Source organism: Chionomys nivalis, chromosome 13, assembly GCF_950005125.1.
Source record: "Chionomys nivalis chromosome 13, mChiNiv1.1, whole genome shotgun sequence".
NCBI lineage: Eukaryota > Metazoa > Chordata > Mammalia > Rodentia > Cricetidae > Chionomys > Chionomys nivalis.
This window is the reverse complement of record NC_080098.1, coordinates 22555086-22577926: the sequence shown is the minus strand read 5'-3', so window position 1 is coordinate 22577926 and position 22841 is coordinate 22555086. Positions and strand designations below refer to the sequence as shown.

The 22841-nt window shown below is 40.5% G+C and overlaps 1 protein-coding gene across 11 annotated transcripts in view; it reads left to right on the top strand.

Moving 5' to 3' along the window:
• The window catches only part of Celf2 (CUGBP Elav-like family member 2), an 826738-nt gene that overhangs the window by 486280 nt on the left and 317617 nt on the right, over window positions 1-22841 (top strand). For 4 of the 11 annotated variants that reach the window (XM_057788203.1, XM_057788189.1, XM_057788202.1 and 1 more), the window contains exon 1: window positions 14422-14562. The exons of 3 other annotated variants lie outside the window; for them this stretch is intronic. In XM_057788203.1, the coding sequence (XP_057644186.1) occupies window positions 14456-14562 (107 nt within the window). In that variant the 5' untranslated portion in view covers window positions 14422-14455. Of the gene's footprint in view, window positions 1-13462; window positions 13482-14421; window positions 14563-14796; window positions 15064-22841 lie in introns of those variants that run through there. 4 more of the 11 variants (XM_057788196.1, XM_057788198.1, XM_057788199.1 and 1 more) reach the window with 3 other exon arrangements.

Here is a 22841-nt window from a genome sequence, read left to right as displayed (position 1 = left end):
AATGCCCACCAACATTACAGTTCAAGACGGTGGTTCTCAACCTTCCTAACACTGCAACCCTTGAATACAGCTCTTCGTGTTATGGTGACGCCCAACCATAACATTATTTTCATTGCTGCTTCATAGCTGTAAGTTTGCTAATGTTATGAATCGTAAGGTAAGTATTTTCGGAGATAGCAGGTTGCCAAAGGGGTCGTGACCCACAGGTTGAGAACCACTGGTTTAATAATCTTCTGTGCTGAAGAGATGGCTCAGTGGTTCCAACCATTTGCTGCTTTTGCACAGGATCAGAGTTTGGCTCTCAGCAGCCACAGTGGATGCTCACAACCACCTGAAAATATAGCTCCAAGAAATTATGTCCTCCCTCTTTACAAGCGTCTACACATAGGTGGTAATATATGTACAACCTCTACAAGCGTGTACACATAGGTGGTAATATATGTACAGTCTCTTACAGGCTCTCTGCCTCTCTCCCTCCTTGGTCCCCCTCTCTCACACACAAATAAATGAATAAAAAAACCAAATAAATTTGAAGATGAATATTTAAAAAGACTTCATATCCGTAGCGTGTAAAAAGTTATAAAACAATTTTAATAACATAATTTAAGAAACAGAAATAAGTTACAGGATATCAGAGAAACAACATGACTCAGTAGTTAGCAGTGCATAGTGCTCTTGTAGAGGACCCAAGAACTGAGGCCCCATGGAAGTAGTCAAAACTGCCCATAAATTCCCTCTATGTGATCCAACATCCTCTTGTGGCCTTCATGTGCACTGAACTCATGTGCACAAACCACCACACAGATACATATAAACACCTCTATTAAATAATTTTAAATCAATAATCAATGCAATGAAAATTTTATATCTAAAAAGATAAAGTATATACACTGAAACATCTGAAAAAAATAAATCAAAAGTTAAAATAGTCTATTTTTGGTTGAATATAGATGATGATTATTATTTCTTTTATATTTATTGGCATTTAAAGCAACTGTGAGCATGAATTGCTTTCATGAGCATTGAAAACAATTAACATTATTTTTAGAAAGACGTATATCCTGGATAAACAAAAGGAGACTTGTTTTAATCTGAAACAGCCTAGAAGGGACTCAGTAAGTTGCCCTCCAGTGCACCAACTGATGACTCTCTGCTTGTGTCAGGATGACAAGGTGTTATTTGGGAGCAGTTTGTGTTCTCTGCAGCTTTGCCTAGTTCTAACGATTTTGCAGGTGTTCTGTCATTGGGCTTCATTTACAGAAATGAAAATGAATTATTCTAATGCTTACAGTTCTCTGAATGTGTATTGTTTTCTATGTGGTGTGTGTGTGTGTGTTTGTGTGTGTGTGTGTTTTCCCTATAAAATATTCCTTTTGAAGTTCAGAGCTTAGAGAAAGCCTGAATTTGGCAGGGATAACTTTTGAATGCATTAAATAGTGGCTTTAATCTCAGGTTATGATTGGCAGCAGACAAAAATGCATACCATTTCTTTCTTCTCCCAAATACAGTGGAAGACATGTAAATATCTTAGGTTTTGTATGTGTACTCATATTGTACATGCATGTGTTATTTGTTCAATGTAAAGCAAAATTTACAAAGTTCAGCTGCAGACAGCTGATGAATCTGGAATTCTTCAAGCTGTCTCCTGAGAAACGATTCTAATGACAGGCTAATGACATATGTACTAAGGGAACTTGACAATAGTCCCGGTTGGTGCATCCCTTGCTGAGAAGACTGAGGAGGACGGGCTGCAGAGACCTCTGGTGACCAAAGACCCTCCAAAGGCTCAGGTGTGGTATCATGCTCATCTGCCAGGAGCAAAAACCATCAATTCGATCAAGGGAGTTGGAAATAGATTGTCTGCATCAAATGAGATGGATACCTAGAAGCAAGGTTGTTCAATGGGAGAATAAATGGAGTTTTATTTTCCTATAGTTTTGTTTTCTTGAATTCTTTGGGGGAGGGTCACACTTTTTATCATCCATTTCCCTGTATTACATGTGGTTACATCCAGAAACTGCAGCTGTTCCAAAGTTTGCAGACTAAAAGAAGTAGCCCCAAAAGATTACTTCAGTCGCTGGGGTGCTGTAGTTGTGTCCTGTGTGCTTGTCACATGACACTGCTGCCATCTGGAACCCTTGATCTCTGAGTGTGTTGAAATACATATGTGGGTCCTGTGTAGCCTCAAACTTGCTACGTATCTAAGGACAGCCTCTTGCATCTACCTTCCAAGTACAGGGATTGCAGTTCTATGTCTCCGTGTCCAGTGTCGGAGGTGGAGCTCTGGGCTCTGTGCATACTAGGCAAGCTCTCTTCCCAACTGAACTATATTTCTCATTCCTTATCAACTGAACATAAAACACGAATCATACTTTGTTGGTTGTTTGTTTTCTTCTGCTGGGGCTTTATTAATCCGAGTTTTTGTTGTTATTTGATTATTGTTGGTGATGATTTTCTTCAATTTCTTGAGGCAGTGCCTTACTACACAGGCAAATGAAGGTTGGTTTCAAATTCCCCATCCTCCTTGCAAAAATACTTTGTCACCCTTTCTTCGTTGTACTTCTTCAATTATTTTGTGTGTTTATCTTATTGTGCAGTGAATATTGAGTGAGCAGCTACAGAGTGCTAGTCACCTCTGCAGGCACTGGAGCTGTGTAAATTATCACTGTGGTCTCTGTTCGCAAGACCAACACTAACTGTGGCATCTACAAGAAAATGAGCTGACTAGTCAGTTGTTGCAATAAGCTCCACACAGATCATTCCACTCTGGAATGACTTGCAACAGTAAACACTTCTTACTTCTGCAAGCCTGCAGATCAAGGGTGGTTTGGCAGATCTAGGCTGGGTGGCTCTCTTTCAGTCTATGAGTCAGCTCTACTTGGCTGCCATCATTGAGTAGGCTCGTATGCTTTCTTGTGTGTCTTCTGGGGCTGATATAGAAAAGTCAGCAGATTCCCAGGGAGTATGTATTTCTCCTGATGGACCACAGCACCTAAAATCTCCTCTCTACACAGGAGCATTCCACACAATGTCTACTTATATTTTAAAAGCTAAAGTGGGTTCTGCTTCAAGCTCACTGCCAGTGGGGTGAACGTATGTCATCTACCTACTCTAGTGCACTATATAGTCACACGATAGCGACAGAGCATGAATAATTGGCAAAATAATCCAATCTTCCACACGAATTATGACAACGAAGCATGAAAATGGTGCAGGAGGAGTCTTTCGATGTTTAGAGGAGGTGCAGTGAGATATTTTAGAGAAGGAACATAGCCATCAAAATTTTGGTAACCAAAGACATAGAATAAGTAGAGTCAATAGATAGATGATAGATGGAAGGATAGGTGGGTGAATGGTCAGATAGGTAGACAGACAGATAGACAGACAGACAGATAGATGGTGGATAGATCACAGACAGATGCATGTGTCACATAGATGGTAGATGATAAAGGAGGTGTGAGTTGGTTTGGAAGAGGACACAGTTCAGTCCTGAGGAATACTCCAATTCCCTTGAAGTACAAACCTCTTGTTTCTCACAGTGGTATTGTATATGGAGAGCACCTTAAGGGGCGGGTTAAGCTTGCTGATGTCCTAAATGTAGGGCTTCCCCCCAAAGGGACTGCCAGCCTTATAAGAAGAGAAAATGCTACCACAATGCAAAAGAAAGGCTCAGAAGAAATCAACCCTGTTAGCACCTTGATCTTGACTCCAAGCCTCCAGAACTCTGAATTTCATGTCCGTGGTTTAAGGCCCTAAAGTGTTTTGCTACAGCAGCCCCAGCTGACTAATGCAGGCATCTGGGTAGTTTTATAGCCAGAGAGTGGAGCAGATTAGAGGCGTCATTGGCAGAAAGTGATTAAAAGAAGAGGATGTTTCACTACGGCTATATGAAATAAAACGTGTGCTATTTATTTTTGTCTTTCATACCCTCTTGCATTTCTTCCTTCCTCACTTCAGATCCTTTCTCCCCACACATAGTCCCCTTTCTACATTCATATCATTACATATGTGTGTAAATATATTTAAGTCAAAATTCTGCATATGCGAGTAGACTTATGCTATTTGTCTTCCTGGATCTGGCTTGTTTCACTTAACAGTGACATCTGTTTTCTTGAAAATGACGTCATTTCCTTCTTCACGGGGAGGATCACTACATTTTCCTTATCCATTCATTTGCTTGCACTGACTCTTCTCATGTGCTGCTCCGGGGAGCTCTTACAGCTCATAAAACCTCACGGTATAAGATACCATATTGTTCAATTCACCTGGAACTTGTCTTCTTCCAACATGATTTTCAGTTCCTTGGTCAGAGGCTGTGTCTAGTGCTGTTTTTAAGTGCCCCATAATGCCATTCAGTTTTAGAGAGCCAGCACTGTAGTCCTTCAGAAGAAGAGGTGGTTGGTCACCAAAGATTTTAGCATTCTTCAAACTGAGAACATATTATGGAATCTTTGCATATCATTTTCCATTGAAGTGATAGTCTTAATATATTATTCATATATACTAACATCCATTTCTTAGCATCTGTTTTGTGCCAAGAACTCTATAATCAAGCTGAGGCTTAAAGGACGGACAAAAATATACCTAGTGAGGAGCTAGTGACCACTGGAGCTTTGCGGAGAAAAGCAGGAACAGCACAGAAGAAAAAAATCTCTTCTTTGAGGACTAGAAGAAGTTCAAAGAGCAAAGAGCATAACGTACAACAGACAGATAAGTTGGTCCTATAGATGGTGGCCTTTGGGGCAGAGGTGGATCTTGCATGAATTGAACTGTATGGAAAAGGACAGGAAGTTTGAAGTTCTGATGAGTTTTTAGCTGGAGACAGTTCCGACCATAGTTTGATGCTAAATAATTCTGGCTCAAATGCATGGGAGTGATCAGAACCTAAGAGACTAGCAAGTAGTCAGGAGATTCCTTAGACTTATGGTGACTTGGATTAGGAGGGTATGGATGGTGGGACCCGGACACATTCTGGAGAAAGTATTGTTCAAAATGGCTCATTGTCTCTGGCAGTTTTTACTTGTGTACATTCTAGATAATTTCTATTTATAGGAACAAGTCATGCTTTGGTTACAGAACCAAAAATAGACACAAGGGTTTAGTTTGGTTTGGTTTGATGTTTTGAAATCCTGGTGATGAAATCCAGGGCCTCACTCACACTGACCAGGTCCTCTACTATTGAGCTACATCCCTAGTCACCAAGATGTTTTGATCTGGGTACTGGTTGCTTGTGGATGCTCAGTCTGTCAATATTTGGGGAGCTAAACACTTACAGGTTCTTTTCTTTAGTGATATAATGCTTTGAATCTTATGAGTGACCCAGAAAGTTTTACCTAAGTTTAGAGTTTATGATTCCTTGTGTCATCAGACAAAATTCACAGATACCTTCAAGAACTACTTTCGCTGTTGCTTTTTCTGAAATGTGGACTTTCACGTGCCTGTTAGAAACGTATATCTTAGTTATACACAATTGTTCTTCCATCCTGAAAGTGGATGCAGGATGCAATCTCCTCCCTCAGCCCCTTCACCTCAGCTTCTATTTATGTGCTAGAGAGATGGTAGAGAATAGCTCAGCACGTTCATATTTATCTCGCTGGTCATGGCTAGTCTAGTCAAGCTAGAATTTTACTTCGACCTGTGGGATGTGCCTTTAGCCATACTAGTTCCTCCTTTCTTGGCTAGTTTGTGGGCACAGAAGTAGCCTGCTCACAGCTAAGAGTAGGCTGCCTTCTAATTATTGCACCAACTACCAATTGGCTTTTGCAACAACTGTCTTTTATTTGCACTGCATTGTTTTCCATCTAGCATACAAATACTTAATTCCTGTTATCACTTAGGCCAAGTAAATAACTTTTTATGTATTCTATCCTTAGACCTTCCAACTAGGTCTAAGTATCTTTTCAACGTGTTTTGCTTCTTTTCACTGAAGCGTATCCTCCTTCGATTCCTCCTCGTTTGCTGATTCACCTGGGATTCGGTTCTTAACTTAGTGCTTTGTTTCACTCTCAATTCTCTTCCTGGCTGATCTCACCCACAGTCATGTTGCTAACTGCGTCCTCAACCCAGATCTGCCTGCGGGCATCCTGAGCTTAGTCTGTTCTCAATGGATCAAGGTAACTTCCTTAGCCACCCTGATTTTGGTGTGTATGTTTGTGTGTGTGTCCATGTCCATCGTCCTTCTCAGTCAATGATAGCCTCATTTGCCAAATGACCCAAACTGAAAACATCAGAATCGTCTTCAACTCTTGTGTTGTGTTCTTCCCACCTACTCAGCTGTCCGTATTCTGACTCTGCCAAAGGGGAGTGTGCGCATTCTCCTTTCTGTAGCTGCTGAGTAAGCAGTACGGAACCGGGAGAAGAAATCGGCTTCACTCCCCCCTGTGCTCGTTTTCTTGGATTTTCCCCTAATCTCCAAAGCAAGCAGTCATACGTGTCGTATGATACTTTGTATATACTGGGCCTAGTGATTTGATCTCCAGTAGAACATCTTGTGCAGGCCGAGCAGATAAGCAGTGGCCAGTTCAGAAAAGAACCTCCCTCAAAGGCTTGCCCACCCTGATCTGCACAGTGACTTCTCCACTGCTGGCTTCTCCGTCCACTTCTGACTTCACAGTAGAAACAGAGTTATCTTTCTAGAGCCCAGAATTTTCTGTGCCTTCTTATGGCCAAATTTCCAGCATGAGATGAAGTGTTTCCCCCTCACCCAGCTTCTAACTGCTCTCTGCCCTGTCTTTGCTACTTCTGGACCTCTATCTAACTAGTCAGGAATGTTCTTTTGAAGTATGACTTAATAATGTCCTTAAGACATTTACTATAAATACCCTAATTATACTAATACATTTCATGATAATAAAGAATTCAGGACAACATTGCGTGTCTGTCCCAGCATCAAATGTAAAGCTCCTTAAGATGCAAGACTATGATTCATTAGGAACTGATCTCAGGAAATGTATGTCACATTTAACAGCTTGCCCTGTTTTCAACAGCAGAAGGAACAGGTAAGAAGCAATTTACTGTCGAAGCCAGTGAAGGGAGAAGGAGCTAGAATACAAGATGCCCTGAAAGAAATGGACTGAGGCCAACCCGTGGTGCTGTGTCACAACTAACTAGGTAGATGCACACAACAGACCCACTTTCGGGACCAAGGGAGAGGAGGAAAAGCAGTCTAACTTCTAAGTCTTCCTCCTTGCCTATATAGGCGCTGACTTTTTGCCAAGAGATCACCCAAACCACCCTCCACCCCCATTGCCTTGATTCTGAAAGTCTCATCTAGTCCCAGCAGCCTACAATTTAACAAGTCCTAATTTATAGAGAGCACTGAAAGAAATACAGAATTTTACCTCTTTATAGCTGCTTTTCAGTCACAGGGCTTAGATGGCTCAGTAGGGTGAGGCACCTGCTGGCAAGTCAAATGGCCCTAGTTGGATCCCTGAGGCCCACATGGTGGAAGAAGAAAGATGACGCACGGGTTTCCTCTGATCTTCACTTGTGTGCTGTGCTGGGCACATACTCACATACACATACAAACACAGGTTCATGCACAGGCACAAAATAAGTTAAAATGAATCAAAACTAAAATTCAAGAAACATATATAGGAAAAACTTAGGATTCAAGCTCTAGACACATGGCAGTTCTTAAAGTTAGGAGCAGGACTCTCCAATCCTCTGGACCGCTCAGGTTCTTGCCTAATGACTTAGTAGTCACTTTTCATTGGTACTTTTAGAAATAGTATAGAATAACAGTCAACCAGTGAGGCTGGACAATGTATCAGAAAAATACTATGTAGAGAACCCTAACCATCAGACATGAATTTATGAAGTGTCCACCCTATGCTCCACCGTGTTTTACAGTGGCGAGAAAATGGGATCTTCTTGATTTCAGGCAATGGAAATTCAGATAGGAAAACCAAATAACAAGTAAGCAAATAATTTCAGAAAGTGCTACAGAAAGATAAGCAGCCATAGAGTCACTTCACTATTCTGATGATTATAAATGCAGTGTGATGGGTTCAAAGCCATCTTCCCCAGACCATCTTGGTTTCCTTTTCATTTTTCCCCCACACAAATCACCATCTTGGTCTCACCCTTCTGAAACAAAGTTCTTCTCAGCCCCAGTAATGGTCCTTGTTCATGCTGTACAGTTTACTTCTCAGTCATTCCCTAGAATGGAAGTCACTAAGAGAGAGGGCTTCCCCAAGTGCAGCAGACTCTATCTTCCCCTTTACAGTGCATGGATAGTGATCCCAGGGCATAGGGCCTCTGACTTGGCTGTTTGCACGAGAAGAAAAGCAGCTGTCTATGCATATGTCTCACTTAAAAAGAGCAAGCCTAGGACAGGCAAGATGGTTTGGTGGGTAAGACAACTGCAGCCAAGCCTGATGACCTGAATCTGACCTGTAGGACCCACATAGTGTAAGGGAAGAATCAAAGTTGTCCTCCAACTTCTACAAGTGTATGTGTGCACACATGCATGTGTGAGCATACACATGCAAATAAGCCAATGTCATACAAATATTAAGAATATACTTGGCATATTTTCCAAGCAAATGTTACCACCTTGCTTAAAGATATTCTCCCATGGATCTGCCCCAGGCTCACCTTTGGCAAATCATTTGGCCAGAAATGATTGTTCAATTGTGAAAATGTTGTCTGCTAAGTGATAAGAGTCCACAGCCAGTTATTTTAGCCAGTAGGCTACTTAAGGTTGTTGATGTAAAGGAGAAATCCTCTGCATTCTGTCCTCAGTGGACAGACACAGTTCTCCAAGGCTTGATGTCTGCTTTCATTTACAGCAAGCAGTCATTATTAGTCTACAATACGTCCTCTTAGATTTACCTTGTACCTATTTTCAAATGACTTCTAGGAGTCCTAAGTACTTCACTGTTTATTATGTACACGTACCTATTGATAAATATAACACTTTCATCTTAAGGAGCCCTACACTTATTCCTGCTAACTATTCGCCCACCTGCTCTATCCACCCCAGTAAGCATCTTCCATTTTGAAATGAGTAAATGGCCCCATGGCTTATGGAAGGAATCCCCAATTGGAACTCAAGCCACTTCTTGTCACTGAGATGACTGCCACCTGCTTCTGAGGGGAGAGCTGGAGATCATTAGTGAGTCCTCCTGAGATGGGACCTCTCATACGGTTCCTAAGAACACCATCGAACATCTGCTTTACCAAACTGCTGCGATTTTATTTTGGATCAACTGTCAGCCTTTTGTATTGGGGTGTGACTGTTCAGACCTATGTCCTATGGCTTAGAATGTGTCCTCACAAGCCAGCTGAGAATAGTGGAGTCTGAATGAGCAGGGTTGTAGCACCTTCTGTTAGTTCTATCCAGGGCTCACCCCTGAGTTGATTTCTCTGCTTGCCCCCCCGCCCCCATTACACCAACAAAAACTTCGCCTCCGGGGTTAGCAAGCTTTAAATCAGAGGAACCTTGTGTCTTTTGCTCAATATCAGCAGAAATAAAAGAAACTACATTTATTTGCATGCAACAATTTACATATGTGTTTATCAGTGTTACTAAGAATCTAAGGTTGGCACTGTAGTTGGTATCTGGAAATCTATTTCTTTTAAACTTTAGTCATTTACATAAAATTTACTTTCCAAATTTTCTGTTTATTCTTTCTATCTGTGGTAACAATACTGTGTTTTATATATACACATATGTGTTGGGCTGATGTGTGCATGTGTGTGTGTGCGTGCGTGTGTGCGTGTTGTATATGTGTGTATACCCATGCAGTCACATGGAAAGCCAGAAAAGAATCTCAGATATCTTTCTCTATTATCTTCCACCATATTCCCTTGAAACAGGATCTCTCATTGAACCTAAAGTTTACTATTTCCTCTAGATTTGCTGGACAACAAGCTCCCAGGATCCTCCCATCTCCACCTTTCAATGTTGGAGCTACAGGCATGCCTAGCCATGCCCAGATTTTATGTGAGTGCTGGGGATTCTAACTCGGATCCTCATGCTTGCAAAGTGTTTCTTACGAAGATCAAGCAATTCTTTCATTTGTATTTGTGTGTGTGTTCTATGTACACGTTCATATGTATGTGTTCAGTTGTGCAGAGAGCATAGGTCTACATCAAATGTCTACCTTGTTTGCTCTTTACATGATTTTTCGAGACACAGTCTCTTATTGAATCTGAAGCTCAGCAGTTGGTTAGTGTCTAGTCAGGGAGCTACAGGGATCCATAAGTCTCTATTTCCTCACATGTCTTGTGCTGGTGTTACCGGTATGCACCAGTGGGCCTGGCTTGTATGTGGTCCCTTAGGACCTTAATTCAGGTCCTCACACTTGCATAGAAGGTACTTTACCAGTTGAACCCCTGTCCATCTCCCCACTTCTTTTATTAGATTAATTGTTTAGTAAGAATACAAAATAATGGCTTTCTTTATCCATATGTGTCATTATACTTTGCTCATATTTGCTCCCTAATCACATTTCCTTATATCTCCTCTATATGTATGTGTATATAAATATAGTTTCCAAGTTAAAAAAACTTTCAAATGTCTTTATTTCCCCTCTCACTGTCCTCTCTTCTCTTCCTGCTAACTCTCTTAAGACTCCTTCTCCTTTCTTTCATATCAGCTCCTTTCTACTTACACGTGTTTGTTTATATTGTACACATGCATGTAAATATGTATATATTGAATCCAGATTTAGCAGATGAGAGAAAACATGGAATATGTGTTTAAGTATGGCTTATTTCACTTAACAGGATGATCTCCGGTTCCATCCATTTCCCGGAAAATAACATAATTTAATTCTTCTTTACACCTAAATAAAACTCCATTGTAAATGCATATCATACTTTCTTTATGCATCCATCTGTGGATGGACATCTATAGTAGTTCAGCCTCTTGACTATTGTGAAAAGGACAGCAATGAACATGCATGTACAAGTATTTCTGTAGAGTCCTTCTGGTGTATACCCAGTAGTAAACCTGGCAATTTTTAACATCTGAAACTTGAAGCCAAATAAATTTGGTATTCTTGGTGCTCTTGCATTTCAAGACTGTCCCTCGTTGATGTGGCTCTGAGAGGTAGGCTAGGTTTTTGGAGTGCCCCACCTTCCATCAAAGAAGGATTTTGTTCCGTAGAGACCTTATATCCTTGTCACTCTTTGTATTATACAAGCCAGTTGAAATGGTGCCTTTCTATTACTTTCAAAATGTAAATGTTAAAATGCAAAGACGAGGCACAGAAGGTGGAAAACAGTTGGAGTCATCAATGCGGCATGTGAAAATTTAGCTTTAGATTCTGGGGATTGTAACAGAAATAAACTCACATATAATTTACCTTTCAAAAAACTTTTAGGAAGTTCAAATTGAGAAAGATCAAGTAGTTGGCTGATTCTCAGCTTTCACCAATATTCCCACATCACAACACTTTTCTAGTTTGTCCTTTGCCAAATTTGTATTCCTAGCTAAAGTTTAATTTATGAAGTGGACATGTCTTTTTTAATAGAAGGGACATTGAAACAATCTATTTTTTGTTGCTGTTCATTGTTAATTGCTGCTATAATTCTTTCAAACAAATTTTCCCTACAAACCTAATTTAATAATCAAGACTGTTAAAATTAACTATTGTTGATGACCTAAATAATAAATTTGCCCTCAAGAGTGCTTAGTCTGTGTGGCTTTAATCTTCAATTGGAATAAAGTTTGAAATGAATTGATGTAAAACTAGTATCAGAGGAGTAACCTTTTAACTAAGTTTTCATTAACTTACTATCTTTCCTTTCAGGCTGCTACGATCACATTAAGAAAGTGTCAGATTCGTTACACTAAACGTTCCTTGCAGGCCGTGTCCTGCCTAGTGTGTCTAGAAGCCAAGCTCTGTGTCAGGATGCGGTAGACAGAGTTCCCAAGCTTGCTCATTATTGCATTTCTGTAGGCAAGTCACGCACTCTCTCTGCACTTGAACTTTTTAGTTGGGACCGTAACTTTATGCCTCCTTTATCAATGTTGTGGGATGGCTAAATACAAAGAGACCTTGAAATTTAGAGACCAAGAGTATGAAAGGAATTTTCCTGTGTTGTCATCTGTGCCAACTCATGCCCAAAATGGGAGCTTTTTTCATATTTATGAAGAAACGTGCGTATTCTTTTTAAAACAAAATGATCCTTTCCCCAGTTTCAACTGTAAAAGGAGAACTAATTTACTAACAAATATTCATAGGAGCAATATTCGATACGAGAATTCAAACTGAGGCAACGACAGTCTATTGGATGTGTGAGGAAGAGCAGAGGTTAATTCAGTGTACACTTGGGGTCACAAACTTCCTAAAAAGTATGCAAATATTGCAAGTAGCATAGATGTTCTATTCATTCATTTTATAACCCATATTCAGTACATGTAGCTGGAGTGGATAAGGTCCTCAGCCTGTCATTTAGGAGAAGGGGATAAGTAGTAGATCCTGACTTCAGTAGCGTTCACATTATTTAGGACTCGAGACTAAAAACAAAGTGGATAGATACAAAAGATTTAGGGATTTGTTTCAAGTCTGGTCATTACTATTATGAATCCCCAATTCACTGAAATGTAGAGAGAGTTGCATGAGAAGTCATAGCAGCAGCCTGGGCCTTGTATTTTTACCCTTCCCTGTCAGACAAGCTCATGCCAGATGTCCATGAAACCATTCCACATTTTATTAATATTTGCACTGGCCAAATATACCCAATTTTATCACAGGCTCTTCACATGCTTTAAAATAAATTAGCGTTCGTTGGCTCCATTTATCTACAGGGCAAAAGAGCTACAAGGAGGTCGAGAGCCTTCTGCTCCAACATGCAGCACCAGCCACAAATGAAAAAGGGTCACATGCTAGTTCCCCAAGGTCTCTCTGGTTCCAAGTTCATTTACATGGTGCTTTTCCTCTTCCAAAGGAACATGTTGGATTTCATATGTTAGTATTTCCTGGCAAGGTCATCATTTTCATATATCCACTCTGTAACTTTTATATACTATAATGAAGCAAAGATGTGTAAAATTGAGTTGTCCTTAAGATAAGGTTCTTGTTTCAGGAACTGACCTCTGTCAAGTGGTTCGCCATGTCTGTTGATGGGTAGAAATGGTAATAGCGGTTGGCTTCCCTCGCATTTATTTCCATAGCCTAACTGATACACTAAGCAGGATTGCTGAGTAGCAGAGACTAAGGATCTATCTCCTCATCTCCCTCATGTCCCTATTGTAGACTAAGACTAAGTCAAAAGTCGGGGATCTTGTAAGATATCGGATACATTACTTCAGGTCTTCAAATAGGTGGCAGAACAGAGCCCACCAATATTTTTTTCTTCACTCTTATTCTCATTTATATTTCAAGTCTAGAATTTTACTAAGGAGGATATACTTTGGGCTGATGTTGGAGTGGTGTTCAGAATTGGCATCAGCATTTTTGACCCAGGTCTGTTTTGAAACATTCTAGGTTATTCCATACAAGCTGAGAGTGTTCTCAACTTCCAAGGTCAGTATGCATCTCCTGGAGTGATGTCTCAACTTGCCCTTTGGATGACTACTTGTTTAGCCCATAGCATTGTGTCGTCTCTCTCTGTGTATTTAACTTGCCATTTGACTTGGATAATTATGCATGGAATTCTTCCCATTTCAACAATTAAAAAGGGGAGTGTGTATTTCCCTGGTCATCTGTATGTGCAAAACCCTGAGAATACAGTCAATCAGAGTAGCAAATTTTCTTATTTTGGGAAAAAGTCACTTTCTTGTCTTTTGGGGATAAAACAGCTATATCTATTGACTAGGTATTCAATGCGACCAAACAATCTTTGTGTTGCCTGCTTCCTTAACGCCCGCTTCTGGTGAATGAAGGTCTAATTTATAAGAACTCCGGCTTGCACAGAGTTAAAGCACTTCCGAGTCCCCCTGCCTCTGTTCTCTGCATCTAAGATCCAGGGTGGGGCTAAGGGTCTTGACCTTGTCACTCTTTCTGAGGACAAGAGAAGAGGAACAGATGAATCCAACTGTGAATGCAGTGTCCCAGAAAAAAGAGGCAAAAATCCTTCTGAGCACACTGACCTGTTCAAGTCTCAGTCCTCTGTGAAGCTTTGCTGATAGCCGATGGTGAAACTGTCAGATTGGTTTTGCTTTAAATGTCTATATAAACGAAGGTCACTGGCTTGCTTAAAATCTTTCCAGTTTTTAAGACAGTAATTAGGAGAACCAATGCCAACCAGGCTTTGAGTGCATATAAAACAAGCTCACTATAGGGGACACAGCACACTAGGGCAAAAACATGCCTAGATAGCGTAACTTGTCAGAGAGGATTATTTCTTCTCAGTGAGTCTGCAGGAGCCCTTTTCTCTACTATTCAGCATTTGAGAGAAGAGTGGATAGAGAGAGAGAGAGAAAGAGAGAGAGAGAGAGAGAGAGAGAGAGAGAGAGAGAGGAGAGGGGGCGCATTAGTGAATAGCGACTGTGGCATTGATGTTTGAGCGCACTTCTGAACTGGCTTTTGTTGAGACTATCAGTGTAGAAAGCATGCGCTGTCCCAAATCCGCTGTTACTATGAGAAATGAGGAGCTGCTTTTAAGGTATGTTGTTGGGTCCTTTGTTTTTAATATAGGCTTTTTTAGTTCCGAGAGCTGGTGGAAACACTAATCTTGCCCCGAATCAAGCAGCTTCCTTAGCTTAGAGGAGAAGGAGGGGGGAAAAAGAATCTAAACAGAGAGAGAGAAAGAGAAATGAAATTGAGACCAAGAGATTGGGGGAGAGAGGAGAGAGAGAGAGAGAGAGCCAGGGAGAAAAGGAGATGGGCTGTTGTGAGGGAGTTGTATGTGTACTAGTTGCCTTTTGAAAGCAGACCATGCATCTGCTCCCTGCTATCTATGAGCAGCCAGTGGATGTTTTAAGGGTTCCGAATCTGGCTGTTGGTTCGTCTTTTCCTTTGCAATGTCTAAGCCTCTTTCATTATTATGCACTCTGCATGGAATAATCACCGAAAAAGGAGCTGAGGAGACTCCATATTAGACTTGCGTTTCAAATACCACTCTAATCTGGACTTAGCCACCTAAATAGTCGTCCTGTGTTATCAGGTTTGGATCACTTTATCCTGTTTGCCAAAATGTGTACCTGTTTGGAGACCTCTGTTCTTGCATGGCGTCCTGGGTCCTCATGTGTGGGGAAGCAGATATCTGCTTCCTGCATGGGTGTTGGGGTTCTATCGTAGACCAAGAAGGCGGCACAGCTGACCTTTTGGGAAGCTGAGAGAGAATTATGATAGATTTGGCATCCTGCTTTTTAAAATGCAGTCTTTTGTTTATTTGCTCGCAGACATTGTAGCACTGAATACATCTTTGGGTCTGACAATGGGACCGGTCGAACAATGGAGCTGTCAAACTAGCTTAATGCTTGTCTGGGGCTGTTTTTTTTTCCCCCGTGTGTGTGTGTGTGTGTGTGTGTGTGTGTGTGTGTTTTCCTCAACACCTCCTTTTATCTCCTATAATCTTGTTTGTATGGACTATCAGAGTGAAGAGCTTTGGGTCTGCTTATTTGTGGTTTTATGCTTTTAAAAATTTATTATCTACCATTCTCGGAGCTTTTTGCATTTTGCAGTTACGTTAGCTGGATTAAGTTAGAGATTTATAGCTTGCCTCCCTGTTAACTACAGAAAGAAAACTTATTGATTGAGAATGCTTGTAATACTGTTATCATTGTGGCAAATGCCTTGTTAATCAGACCTGCGTCTCCTGTAGCTAATGCTTAGGGTTTTAAAATGTGCCCTTTTGGGGGACTTGCGGAATGTAGCACTAGAGAGAAGTTAACAACGGTATGCTTAATGCTTAAGCAATCAGCAATCCTAGTTTTTAGTTTTCTGTTCTGCATTCACAGACAAAGAGTTTAGAAATCCAAGGACAAGTAAGAACTTTTGCCTTTATAATTTTGATCACAAAACTATTGTGTTCTGTTACTTTATTATGTTAAAGGCTTCAGTGGAATATAGTGATCTCTAACTTAAGGCTTATATTCTTATAAACTGCATTTCTGTGCAAGGCAAGTATTTCACGCCTATTCAAATGCCTTTCATTTTATAAGATGAACATTGGTTTCTAAGGTGAAAATTATGAGACTGTGGGAGAGAATATGAAAAAATCTGGTTCAAACTTCTCAAATGTCAACACCATTTTTTTTACACATTAGATATAAAAAGAACAGACCATAAAATAAAAAGTAACTGATTTAGATGAAAATTCTCTTCCTAAGGTTGATGTCTATGAAGAATATGTATTTAGAATATTTTAGTGCTTTGCTTAATGTACTGTTTGTGCCAGATCAATATATTAGATATATATTAGCAAATTCATAGAATAAGACTAGGGGTCTAATTTGAGAAACAAAGGGGGCATTGTTGCAATGAATAAAATTAAAAGATAAAATTGGTTTCAAATATTTTCTGGTAGATTTTGGCTCAAGCTGATGATGCTCCCCATCAATAAGGAAGGAGATGTATGTGCTTCTTATCAAAACACAGTTATGAAGTGCCAGTTATTCCTTACATTTGGATATGAATTTTAATTTTTTAAACTTAAGGTGAAATGTTATTAAATGCTTAATGTAGAATTATTTACATAAATGTTTTCGGTTACCCAGAATTGCCTTTGCAAGTTGAGATTTCCTGCCGGTAATATTTTCAGAGCTTAGGTACACCCAAACCATATGTGTGCAATGTAATAATATTCTTTAAGTTATCCATTGTGAATAGAGTGGATTTTAAAAGCATGCTTGTTATGTCCCTTTAGTTCCAAAGGGATCTGAACTGCTCCTTGCATTGGGTATACCAATAATTGCTTTTAGGATGAGCTCATAAAAGGTAATGGGTGAAGCTTCATATCCGAGGCTAACCAACTGTTACCAGCACACCCAGGTTTCGCTTTCATGGGAAAATTTCAATCTAAAGCACAGGTTGCAAATCAGTGTGTGTGTGTGTGTGTGTGTGTGTGTGTGTGTGTGTGTGGTCTGAGAGCAAAGAAGTCTCCATGCTTGCTAGATGCTTGTCAGGAATTCATTTAAATAAGGAAATCACTAGGAGACCACCAAGTAGAATTTTTGTTTTCTAAATTGGTAATTATTTAACTGTGATATATTCACTTAAATTTCTGAGTGCTCGTAGTTAAACCAGAACCAGGGGAAATTCCACTTTCCTACCTTCTCTGGTGCTCTGATACACTACCAGTTTCCAGAATGTGGGACCCCCAAACCTCTCCCCTGCCCCACATACAATTCCAGTATCCATCATACAGAACAATGTGTTTTTCTTTATGCTGATAAAAAAATTATATTGCTGGGAGTTGGCAAACTTGTCTACTATTGTACCTACAGGAGTAACAGGATAATGTATCATGCTATTCACTCCATGGTCAATGATTTTTCCAGGATGGTGATCTAAACAAACGTAGAAATAAATTTTAATTATAGCTTCAGACCTGAAGAAAAGGAATAGGCAAAGATTCAAACTGGTAAAATAATTTCTTTCGCTGGAGAATAACAATTGCACCCCGAGCCCCTTTATGTAGAAGCCTCGGGAATATTTACATAAATGTGTTCACCAGACCACAGCCCACGATCTATAACCTCCTGTGTATTAAAACTCTTTTCTTTGTAAGGATGGAACCTGACAATATTTCTTTATTGGCTCTTCTCTTTTTATGCGACTGGATAAAATTGCAAGATATCCTTTGGGGGCTGGAAAAATGATGAAGAGCATTTAACTAATATTCATATCTAGAACTTTATAGCAACTGCGAATTGTGCTTGAATACCTGGGAAGTCATTCAAAGAGTGAATCAATACTAATTATTGTAATCAGGGGGGTTAATTAGGTGAAAATGTAGCTGATGGAAAGTTCATTGCTCACAGCCCTGGAAACATCCAGGTTGATGGGAGGAGAGGTGAAATGAAAAAGAACAGGGTACATGGGGATGCTTGCTCGGTGTGGAAGGTGCCAGCATGTGTAAGCGAAGACCTGACTTGATTTCTTATCATGATAGTGATTAAATTAAAAATGTCCAACCTTTGTGTAATGTAGATGTTTGAATAAAAGTTACAAACAGATGCAGTTTGCCTGGCAGCACTCGGTACGGTGGCTTCTATTTACCCTTCTTCTCACCATGGCAAGTTCAAGTCCACTTAGTGACAGTGACGTCTCCTTGCATTGAATCTCACAGCTTCCCCATGATTTCTTTATTTTGCTAATTCCCAAGGGACTTGGTGGCCAGGGAGAGACTCTTCCTTCTCATTTCCCAAACTACAGATTGCCTCCTTAATTGCTGGACTTGAGAGTTTTCCTGAGATAAGGTGACTTTTGTTCTGTAGAAAAGACAAGACTGTGGTGGTATGAAATAAATTATAATTATTTTGTGGCATTTTTTTTTTCTCAGCTGACATTAGGAAGAGGCTGCCAGAGAAGGAAGATAGTGTGAGAATGTGAAGATATGAGTGAGGTATTAGCTTGTAGCCCACTCAGAGCAAAAATGAAGTCCCAGAGAGCTGGGGTGCCTTTGCAATCACATGGCACAAAACAACAAAGTTGGTGTGTGTGTGTGTGTGTGTGTGTGTGTGTGTGTGTGTGTGTGTGTGCTGGGCTTCACTCAACTCAGAGTTGCTGCTGGTGGATTCTGACCTGGTGAAAAGTTCATTTTGTTCCCAAATACACCTTCAGGCATCGTAGAAAGGCATTAGAAAAGATCCTGTGTGGGTGTGTTCCTCTTTTCCACACCTTTCTTCTTGTGACCCACGCTGGCACAAGTTAGCAGGAAGTGACAGCTGTAGAGAGGATGGACCAGAGTGACATGTATCATGAGGGCGGGTCAAGCTGCTGCTACCTTGGTACACTTCAGGTTGATCTGTCCATTGTTGGCTACACAGAATCAGGATGAATCATTGGAGTTTATGAAGCAGAACTATCAGCATGCCTCCAAGAAACAAAAACAAAAAATCAGAATTTACCTGAAAAAAAAAAATATTCCATTCAACAAAGTTTGTTGAGTTGCAAGGAGGAGCTTGTATACTTCTGGTACACTTGAGATTCACGCTTTTTTATGTACTTCTTGAGGAAGCTCACAGTCACAATCAGTAGGAGCTCTGCATAGATGTGAGGCTGGCTTCTATCAGATTCTGAGTGAGTGGTCTCTGAATAAAGGTACCCGTAGTTTTCCACCTTCTTGGAAAGCCCCAGATCTTGGTCCTAAAACAAGGGCCTGTATTGTTTATCCTTCCTGTACTTTGACTGGTGTTCCAGGTCCTCTTTCTTTACAAAACAGTACCCTATCTCTGCCATCTCAATTAGACTTTAGACACATCATTTAAAACTTTAATGCAATAAGATTAAGACGGGCTTTCTCCCTTCTCCACTGCCATGTTTAGTTTCCAACGAAGATTAGGATATGAGAGATGTTATTATAAAAAGAATACAGTCAAGACTTATTCGCAATTACTCTTTGCCTCGCATTACGTTAAGCATTTTTGTTCTTATCACCTAATGTAATTCTCTTAGATACCAACTGGTCATTATAGTTGTTTCCATTTTAAAGATGGGAAAACTGAGGCTGAGAATAGTAAAATCACATAACTGGAGTCATCGAGGTCATAGTGGGAAGGACTACAGGTCCAGGCCCAGGAATTTCCTTCCCTGGGCAATGACAATTTGATATTTGTTTTTCATTTTTTTTCCCTGTTACTGTATGGAACCTGTGATTTGGAAGATGGGAGATAAGGGCTCTGTTACTGAACGCTATCCAGCAATCTGTGCAATGCCTTTTGGTTTTCTTTGGAGACTGTATCTCACTAAGTTGACCAGGATGGCCTTGAACTCATTCTGTAGCCCAGGCTGATGCTCCCAACTCAGTCTGCTGAGTAGCTGGGATCACAGATCTATGCCACCAAGCCCAATGATACTTACCATGTAAAAAAAAAAAAAGTTGTTTTTATTGTTGTTAATTATGTATATGGGTATTCTGGGTATGAGTGTGCGCATGCAAAAGAGTTCAGGGTATATGCATACGTGTGGTTATGTGTTGGATACCTGTGAGCTGGAGTTGTAGATGGTTATTAGCCACCCATACAGGGTACCAGGAACTGAACTGGGGTTCTCTACATGCTTAGTATGTGATCTTAACCACTGAGCCACCTGTCCAGCCCCAGATATTTACCATGTTAAAAACCACGTGGCAGCATTCCCAGCATATGCTGTGATTGGCACATGCATTTCATTTGCATGGATAAAACTGTTTATCAGTGGACCATCACTCAAGATCTAATCAAGACCTTGGTCACAGCTCACGGTTTCAGCTGCTCTATTCTTCCTGAATCACATTTCTTTTAACTTACCTTCCAGTGCCAATTTTTGGGAGAGTGTAGGATTTGTGGGCCAGAAGAAATAAAGACCAACAGTAAAGGAGAACGGATTAGGGAAATAAGGAAGGTAATTGCTTGAAAGCATTACTTCTTGGGAGTTCTCACTTGCTTACCTTAGAGTTTATAAGATCTTCATTGTACGTTTAGACAGGATCTCCATATACAGCCCATGCTGGTCTCAAACTCCATATCCTCCTGCCTCAGCCTCCCCCACACTGGGATTTATAGGAGTATGCCGCCACACTTGGCACTCATGAAGTCTCAGAAGAAAGTGTTCTGTGCTTCATTTCTCTTGGACTTTAATCTACACAACAGCAACTGATATGGGGTAGAACAACAGAGAATTTTAAAGCACCATGAATATTAAAAATGTCATATTGTAGTCATAACCAATCAAACAACATACACATGGTGTTCAATAAAAGACACTCTGGACCATCAAATAGCTCCAAGTCTCATGGGGAAAAAGAGGAACGATGGCTGGAGAAGGATTGGAGACAAAATGCTCATAGGTTGAAGTTGAATTTGGCTGTGAAGGATGAGCAAGACCGAAATAAGGGAGTGGCAGGAGAAGATGTGTCTTCGTTTTTAAAACCAAGCAAAACAAGCTCTTAAGCTTAGTCACTTCTCTTCATTAATTCCCAAAGTCTCATCTCACCTCCTTTCTTGCCATATTCCTCTAAAATAGGGCAAATGTAGCTATTAGAATTTAGAGATATTTGAGAGACTTGAGGATTAGGTAGCAGCTTTACACTTGACGATAGAGATAAAGAGCCAAGACAGAGAGAAAACATACACATTATATTCACCCCAGATAGACAGACTACTTCTGTGAAATGGCAAAATTTCCATGAAGATTTTGTGTGGTTCTGCTAAGAGAAAGAAAGAAAGAAAGAAAGAAAGAAAGAAAGAAAGAAAGAAAGAAAGAAATTTCCTCTAATAGACTTAGTAGGAATTAGCACCAAAAGCAAATTTAAATAGTCCATTTGGGATCTTCTAAAACCTCTCTTATAGAATAAAAGTGGTTCCAGATTTGAACTGTTATAGTGGGAAATTTTTCCCGATCTCAATACCTTGATATATTTTCAACCTACACGTCACTTTAATAGCTCAGTTATATAATCGCTGTAGTAATAATTAGGCTAACACATTATACTTATCTGAGGATCATGGCAGGCTTTGAATTGTCATCCATTCATCTCTACTAGGAAGTAATGGCCACACATAAGACAAAAGTCTAGTTGGTGAATCAGAAAATTAAATGACTTTGTTTCAATGTCTGTCAATTCTTTGACGAAATGAAATTCAAAATCCAACAGGTTTGGTCCTTAAATCTCACAATTTTTCACTCAGTCTGAAAGTACCATTTGTCCCAAAGGGTCTGATCCATAAACACCAAATCTGATACCTTCTGATCTTAGGGGCCCAGATCTCTTTGCTGGGGATCAGGTATCACTGTGAGTAAAGTAGATTCGTGTGCTTTCTTTCATAGAAACACAACCTTTTAGTCTCTTAATCCTCATTCTTCTTCCAGTTGTATTTGCTCAGGAAAAAGAAGCCCCAGACAAGTCAGGCCAATTGTCTTTGTCATCGGAGATTCTGATCCCGGATAAGATCTGCCTCAGTCAACCCCTAGCCAAACACCACATCCATTTGTCCATTTCTTTTTATTCCATGCCCACCTGTTCCTGCTCTCTCTGGGACCTCCTGTTATGCCGGCAACTATGCTCGCCCAGCTGTTGCTGCTCAGCTGTTGTACTTTGTCAAGCAGCAATTTCTCCTTTTTAAAATTTGACAGCTTGGGAGAGAGTCAAATAACTTTCTGTGGATTAGAGGGAAACATTTGATGGGGTGGGGTGTTGATGGGTGGATTAGAAGGGAATAAGAAACTTATTTCTGATAAGTATAAATTTTGTTCCTCCCGCCAGGCTGGCACCAGATAAGGGCACAAGTATCATTTGACAAATCTCGGTAACTTCCTAAGGCTGCTGGAACATTCCTTCAAAGGCTACCCCCAACCCCTCCAATACCTTCTGTATGCAAAGCTCCATGCTAGACAGGGAAGCCTTTTTTCTTCTCCCCACCCCGTCCCCAGACTTCTTCCCAATGTTCACATCTTATTTTCCTGCCTCGTGGTACACAATCTCCCTTCCTCCCCCTTGTTGCCCCTGACTGTGTCTGGAAAGGAATCCTGCTGCTCCCCATAGAGACAGCTGTTGCTACTTCAGAAATCAGCCTTGGTCAAGGCAAGTGAAATCTGATTTCTGGTACAAATAAGTAACCCTCGGCCAGTGCCTCTCTTCACTTTGGTGGCCACCCACCACCTCAGGCACAGAGCTGTAGAGGAGGGTGCAGACGTTGTCTGGCTCCCTTTTGAAAGAGAGAAAGAAAAAGTGAGGGGGACGCAGAAAGGAAGAGAAGGCTGAGGAGGAAAAAGATTAAAGGCTGCAGGAGTGGAGTC